Raw genomic sequence first — 7,807 nt, 5'->3', positions numbered from 1 at the left:
ATTATCAAACAGCAACTTTAAGTGGTAATTGTCCGAGCCATTCTTCATTAACCAAACTAACGAAGACGCACAATAGAAAATCTGTGTGTTAGACAAGCCTTCAACCCCTTACTGCACGTTCTCTATAGATTTGATAATTGTGTTATCGCAAGCTCAAATCAGCACATTTTGCTTACACCCCCATTGAAGATTAAGAGAAATGGGAAGCACGGGTGCTCTGATCAACAATCTACAACTAAAAAATAACACCCTTTGCTTCAAATGCTTACATTCGACCCCGATTCCTAAAACTACTTTGCATATCAACCCCAGAAAACCCAAGCTGTTGAGCTTCTCAAATAAAAAGAATTTGAAGAAATTTACAAGGATAGTTTGCTCTGCGGTTGAAGATGCCACCGAGAAGCAGCAAGAATTGAGTAGTGGCAGTCCCAATGGAGCTGGCTTAGTTGTTGAAGATAGACAGGGTAAGATAGAACCTATTTGATGCTTTTTTTTTCTCGAATTTCTTGATGTGGGCATTTTTTTTTTTCCTTTGGGTCATCTGAATTGTGTCGGCAGTTGATTGCTGGTACTGGGCGTCCCTTATTGTTTGAACTTTATGATTTGATTCCTTCGTTGTTAATATTGTATTTTTTGTGTAGTTTTGGAGTGGAATTGTTGTAAAGGCTCGGCTTCATATCTGTTTGCTTGTTTGTACTGAGCTAGGTTTTTAGCAGATTAGTTAAAAATAAGTTAGTGACTTCTCTCGTGCACCACTTGATAAATAGAGTCGTAGGTGCTAATTTCACAATTGGATAGGCTGTATTGCTCTTCGATTTTGTGAGTGCTCGAAGTGACATTCAGACAACAGTTTGAGATCCCCAATGTTTATAGTGGTCCTAAAGTTAGGGAGTACATCAGAGATGTTTACTTTGTTCTATAACTGTTGTAAAAGGTTTTTAGCAGATTAGTTAAAAATAAGTTAGTGACTTCTCTCGTGCACCACTTGATAAATAGAGTCGTAGGTGCTAATTTCACGATTGGATAGGCTGTATTGCTCTTCGATTTTGTGAGTGCTCGAAGTGACATTCAGACAACAGTTTGAGATCCCCAATGTTTATAGTGGTCCTAAAGTTAGGGAGTACATCAGAGATGTTTACTTTGTTCTATAACTGTTGTAAATGATATCTCGATATGTTTGGAGCATTTTGACTGTGTAAGCCATCTTGTTACCATTAGATTAAAGAAATAGTAAAGTATCTTCTAATATGTTGTGTCCAAACACCCAGAATTTGAGCTTTGACGAACTTGGCATTTTAATGCATTAAACACATCAAACACCCATGCCCAAATGTGAGAAGCATTTCAGCTGGTTCGTCTATTAATTCAACCAGATGAATGTTGCTAAACACTCATCTGGTTGCTACTGTTGTAAGGAACGAAACAAGTTTTCCTCCAATCTTAGAGAATTTCACCGTGACTTGCTGGTAAGTTGATCTTATCACCATGACGTGGTTTGGTTATATCAAATTTCCTTCCATTTTCAAAACTCTTAAGAGTGTGGCTTGTTGACCCGTGAGAACTGGATAGGTGCGATTCTTTTAATACATATTGCTGCATAAATTTGTAAATATCAATTAGGACAAGAATTTTTGAAATCTATGAGTTAGAACTCTGTTGTTTAATTACAGTAACATGCCCTTTTCCTCTTATTGTAAAACAAATGAATTTGGTAATTGAACATTTTATGGAAATCTGCAATCTCAAAAACTTATATGTACACTTGAACATTTTACTGGATGGAGAATATACATTTATAACTTAGATTATGAGCATGTTTGGCAAAAGTTTTAAGTGTTTATAAGCTGTGGGTCCTGTGGATATAAGCTGTGGTCCTGTGGAATGTGTAGATAATATGTGAGTAATAAGTTGTGGGTCCTATTAAATATGTGGATAAAAAGTACGTTTGAATTGCATAAAATAAGAAAGTTAAGGTTTGCCAAACATCCACTATTTCTGAGGAGCTCAAAGGATGTGTATTCATTTTCTAGATGTCTACCATGTAGGTTCTGTCTGATTGATCTTTCTTTTTTAAGGCCCTATAGGCTGTGGTTTCTTGGTCCGTGTGTTTATCATATTTCTACGAGCCTCTATCATCACATAAGGGTATCGACACAGTAGTAATTCCTATGTTCTGGGCATACCATATCTGTGCTTTATTATGAGAGATTTTCCATTTTTTCTTTCTTTACTTGCTGACATTTCCTCTGAAGACTCATTTGTACACTTACTATTATCTCAGTATAAGAGGTCTGTAATTTGCTCAGATTATGAAATCATATATTTACGGCATTATAGATTCCAGTGATAGTCCAAAAAGTCGTCTTCAGAACAGCGATACAGATGACGATGGGAATCCTATTTACAATTTTCTTTATCCTCGTAAAGAGCTCCTTCCTGATGATAAAGAAATGAGCATATATGATCATTTAGAGGAGTTGAGGCAGAGACTTTTCACGTCAGTTTTGGCCATTGGAGCAGCTATGCTTGGTTGTTTTGCATTCTCAAAGGAACTCATTATATTTCTCGAAGCTCCAGTTAGTGCACAAGGTGTTCGGTTTTTACAACTAGCTCCTGGAGAGTTTTTCTTCACATCTCTAAAGGTACATTTCATCAATATCTCTTCATTCCATGAGTGAATTTATTGTTCTCTTTTCATTTGGCATTAAATAAAAGATAATTTGTTACTTGTTTATTTTAGCCTTTCAGACTTCTGGTTATCTGAAACTACAGCTTCTATCTCTGCCTTACTTTCTTGTCTGTGTCTATTTCCTATACTAGAATTCCAAAGCTCCTATTTAGCAACTGAATGTATGTACGTACAGATGGGATTAAATGAATATTTCTTGTAATGTAATCACAGAGACAAACCATTTCTTGAGCATAGACACGACATATTAGCTTATGGGTTAACTAATTATGGTTTCTGCATGTAATCTGATATTGCAAATGTCAAAAAATAACTTCCAGAGCATATATATTGTCAAAAAGGAATCTCAACTTAGTGACTGCATAGATTGTGGCTTGTTGTTTCCGTACAAGGGAGTGGCACAAGTGCTTTTGTCATTCACTTTCTATTAAGCCATTGTTCGCAAAAGTTCAGTAGCGACAAGTGATTCATATGACAGGACTAATGTTTCCTTCTCTATATTGCTTCACCTGTTATCTTATGCCCTTTCAAAGTTTCACTAGTTCCAATATAAGAATTGTGAATATATTTTTGGCTGGTTGCAGAACTTAAATACCTACATTCGAGTATCCTTTTTTTGGCAACTGGATTAGATGTTAAACTCACTTCTGATGTAACTGATCACTCTTTTAAGTGGAAATGAGGGAATTTGAAAATACACAGATTACTTTACTTCAAGAGCTGTTGGCAATTACCCATTCGAGAAGAGTCAATCATGTTATCGTTGAAGTTCAATACGTAACCCTTCATCTCCAGAGTTGAAATTTAGATCTAATCCTTCCCTAAGAATGGATTTCATAGTTCAAATTATCTAAGAAAAATAAAGCATCTGTTATTTTGGAAGGCTCAAGTTATGCCGTTCATAGTCTGGGAAAAATTTGAACATTTGCTGAGAAGGATCACTTAGAATTATTTGGTGCACTGGATCAGGCCATATACAGAATTTAGTATAAAATTATTATGGATAGTACTAGGTAGATGGTCTTATGGTGGATTAAACTGGATAATATTCTTCTACTTTCCATTCAAAAGATAGTCATATCAACCGTATGATACAATACAAAATAAATGATGGAGGTGGGTTTAGGCCAGGGTAAAGAGATGCAGTGTGTTTGAGCCACATTCTTTTTGAAGAATGTATTTTGCAATAATAGATTGATAGAGAATGTATGGTTAAAAAAGAAGGATAAGTTCTTTATTTGCGTGTAATATTATTTTAATGAAAAATATGTGGTTGAAAAGAAGATAGAGAAAAATGCATTTCAGGAAATATGGGAATCAAGCACCTTCATAATACGTTACATTCTCTTAAATGAAATTTCATATATTCCTCTGCCAAGTAATACTCATTATAATTTAAACAAATTTTTTTATCCGGTCTAATCTGGTGCACCAAATGTGACCTTACTGTTTGTCCAGTTAATAGCCCTTCATAACAGTAGTTTTTTTCCTTCTTAAATCAGAGGTGTTGGGACAAAAGAGATTTTTTCTTATTTCTTTTTTTCCCCCTCTTGTTGTACGGAATAAATAATTTCATATTTTTGATGCAGGTTTCAGGATACTGTGGCCTCCTATTAGGAAGCCCAGTGATCCTCTATGAGATGATATCATTTGTTCTTCCAGGCTTAACAAAAGAAGAGAGAAGATTCCTGGGGCCAGTTGTCCTAGGGTCCTCAGTTCTTTTCTATGCAGGCCTAATCTTCTCTTATTATGTTCTAACTCCAGCAGCCTTGACATTTTTTGTTAGTTATGCGGAAGGGGTTGTTGAATCACTGTGGTCTATTGATCAGTACTTTGAGTTTGTCCTTGTGCTCGTGTTTAGCACCGGATTATCTTTCCTGGTAAAGTTTATTCTTTATCTGCATTCTTTGTCCATGCGGATGACAATGCGAATTTTAGGTTTCAAATCATTATATTGATTCTGTATATATCAAAAAAATATTCCATTTCAATAATACAATCGTGGCCCGCTAGATATGGTTGTAAGTGAAAATCGCAATGTTAATTGCAATTTACCCCTTTCTGTTGTTTAATTTTCTGATTATCCTTGTTCTAGTTTGAATAATCACTTAAATCCTGTGTTTTCTATACCTATTCATTTTTGAGTGAAATTACTGTTGTATTCGCAGTGTTTTTTGATTTTTTGCTGATTATTCCAAATTAGTGCTGATAGCTCTCCCTCCATTTAACTTGGCTTATCAATTCTTCTTTCGTCTTCTATAGTGGTGAAATAACTATCCTGTCCTCATAATTTGCTTGGCACTGTTTTTGCTCAAAAGTTATGGAAGTCATTTCCTTGAAAAACTAATAAAGCCAAGCCACGTTGTTGGAAGAAGCTTGGATTTTGCAAATATTGCTTTCTAAATCAGTCTCTGTTTGTGCCCTGTTCTTGCTTACACACGAATATTCCTTAGTTTCGAATATGTCATTTGTACCGGTGTATTATTTATTGACGCGTCTTCTTCTTTGCTGATTGTGGTTTCTTAATGGGCTAATATTTGTCTGATACTGTAACTATGTAGTACCGTTCTTCTTGCTACGAGCTCAGTTGATGGATTTGATTGGAACAAAATAGGTGCAAAAAGATAATGAATTTGGATTACTGACATTGATGTGCAAAAAATGTTTGAAAATGTTTCGACGGATGCAAAAAAAGTTGGAACAACACCCATGGATTTCTGTTGCTTTCATATTGCTTAAATCTCAGATATAATGCAAGTATTGGAATATTTCCTTTAACAAATTGGTGCCTCATCCTTTTCTCCTCCTCTACAGGTTCCAGTAATACAACTGCTGCTTGGACAACTCGGCTTAGTGTCGTCAGAACAGATGCTATCTGTTTGGAGATATGTCGTGGTAGGGGCAGTGATTGCTGCTGCTATTCTCACACCATCGACAGATCCTCTTACTCAACTGCTTCTGGCTGGCCCCCTTATGGGTCTTTATTTGGGTGGAGCATGGGCAGTAAAGCTTCTTGGCCGATGATTTACTTTACAATCGTTGCTTTGCTACCCAAATTTGCCGAAAATTTTTATGTTGTAGGCAATTTATATGAAACTTGAAATGGATGTTTTTCCATTAGCGATAATGTTGCATTTATGCCTGGTAGTGTCAACTTTATTAATGATAGATATGTTTACTAGTTGGTTGGAAAAAGGCAATGTAATTAGAACCGCCCTAGCCTGACGCTTCCAGTTTTGAAACTTTTATATAAGGATTATTCTACTTGTACATCAAGAAATGTACATCAAGGTGTCCGCCCCCCTCACATGAAGGGGGGCTCACTCCGAATAAAAACCTTGATGTACACTCGATGTACATTAAACATAACCCAATAAATAACCACCTAGACCTGCCCAGTTTTATGAAAATTGTTGACGTGTTTCCCATTTCCCGAGCTTAAATTTATGAAAACCACCCAAAAATCTATCTTTTGATTTTTATTTATTTATTTTTTGGCAAATTTATTTATTTATTTATTTTTTAAAATTCTCCGATAAGACCCCAGTTCAATCCTTTCCCTTCTCCTGTTGTTAGAGCATTGAAAGAGTGAAGATTCTTGAGAATAATTATTCCCATAGAATACTTGGATGAATGGTGCCATAATTGTCGGTAAATGATTTTGTAATTTCTTCCGCATATCTAAGAGTTTTGCTACACGTACATCGGGGTTGACACTTCGCTGTACACTCCCATCACATGAGAGATTCCAAGATTTTTTTAATTGTCGTGGGGCCCATCCGCTCATGTGAGCGGAGTGTACACCGGAGTGTCAACCCCGATGTACAAATAACATTTTCTGCATATCTAATTTTCAATCTATTATGCATATATAAACCATGGTGAGATCAATCTTTGTGAGCTTGAAGGTCATCTGATTTTGCACTCAAACCATCCACTCTCAGACGATGCATCACTGGCTCAAAATTTTTTTAGCCCGTTTGAGCCTTAATATATAACAAGTAATGGAATAAAATATAATAGTTCGACTTGAGATCTACAATCTAAAGTGTCAATTTTTTTGACATAATATTTAGTTGGATTGTCGGAGCGCCTTAGCGCTCAACTAATAATATAGAATACTTTGTCTCATTTAATATATAAATAAAAAGAAAAAATGACTTGTTAAAATGTAATTGACTTTTTCGGAATTATATTCACAAGTAACGTGTACCACTAACTTCATAAAAAGAATAAAATCTAGTGCGTTTATAAAATTTGTCTATATTAACATAAATTGACATTTTTTCGCAGCAAAATTTGCTCATAGAAAATACAAAATCGTTCTTCCTACTCGTAAATTTGATATACTTGTTGATAATAATCATAACTTTTAATTTAAGTTAATCCAACGCTCGGCATCTTATGAATGACAAGTGACTATAGGGATATCAACTAGTTGAGTCGAGCCGACTTGTGAGCAGAAACTTGATGTTTGGGCTCAACTTGAATAAAACGGTGCGAGCTTTTTTTGGGATCCGAGCTGAGTTGAGTTTTTCCTTGGCCAAAAAATCTAGATTCGACTCGAATTTTTGACTTGACCTTATTGTATCGAGTCGGACATGTTCTTTTTATTATTATTATTATAAATAACTGCAACTGGCTACCTTAAAAGGCAGCATTTTGTTGCCTTTACTAAGGCAACAAGCTGCTGCCTTAAAACAGCAGCTTGCTACCTTTTAAAGGATAGCGTGTTGCTCCCTTTAAATTCATTTTTTTCCTATTTTTAAAACTTGTGAGTTCAAGTTAGCGAACCACACGAGATGGCTCGAGCATTTTTTAGGCCGAGTCACGTGTAGTCCGAGTCAACGAGCTAAATTGACATTTCTAAGTGATTATAACAAGCTTTCCTATAATCTTAGTAAAGTATATATTGTTTAATTAACTTAAATTAAATGTCACGATTATTTGTCCAATAAGCGTGTCAAAATTTTTAGTAAGAGGAACGATCTTGTAGAAAATATTAATAAAGCATGTTGAACTGGATAAAATCGAATGAGATTAAAAGAGAATTTTGTGACAAATTTGTTATTTATCGCGTTCATCAATCTGACATATAAAAATTCAAATGTCGTTTGA

At 35.3% G+C, this 7,807-nt stretch overlaps 1 protein-coding gene across 2 annotated transcripts; it reads left to right on the top strand.

Annotated features, from left to right (window-relative positions):
• Positions 1–42: 42 nt before the first annotated feature.
• Positions 43–5,942, top strand: LOC111382078 (sec-independent protein translocase protein TATC, chloroplastic-like). 2 transcript variants are annotated; one of them, XM_023005948.1, is made up of 4 exons: positions 43–464; positions 2,338–2,642; positions 4,279–4,569; positions 5,504–5,942. In XM_023005948.1, the coding sequence occupies exons 1-4, from the start codon at positions 200–202 to the stop codon at positions 5,711–5,713; spliced, it is 1,071 nt and encodes a 356-aa protein (XP_022861716.1). In that variant the 5' UTR covers positions 43–199; the 3' UTR covers positions 5,714–5,942. The 2 variants fall into 2 exon arrangements, with proteins under 2 accessions (XP_022861716.1, XP_022861717.1); XM_023005949.1 differs by having other exon boundaries at positions 323–464; positions 2,307–2,642.
• The last annotated feature ends 1,865 nt before the right edge of the window (positions 5,943–7,807 follow it).

The sequence above is a fragment of the Olea europaea genome, unplaced genomic scaffold, assembly GCF_002742605.1.
Source record: "Olea europaea var. sylvestris unplaced genomic scaffold, O_europaea_v1 scaffold2430, whole genome shotgun sequence".
NCBI lineage: Eukaryota > Viridiplantae > Streptophyta > Magnoliopsida > Lamiales > Oleaceae > Olea > Olea europaea.
This window is presented reverse-complemented; position numbering and strand designations above follow the sequence as displayed.

Coding starts and splice junctions, on each gene's coding strand:
- LOC111382078 (XM_023005948.1), top strand. CDS start 200: ATGGGAAGCACGGGTGCTCTGATCAACAATCTACAACTAAAAAATAAC. Junction 465..2,337: donor AGTTGTTGAAGATAGACAGG/GTAAGATAGAAC, acceptor ACGGCATTATAG/ATTCCAGTGATAGTCCAAAA. Junction 4,570..5,503: donor GCACCGGATTATCTTTCCTG/GTAAAGTTTATT, acceptor CCTCCTCTACAG/GTTCCAGTAATACAACTGCT.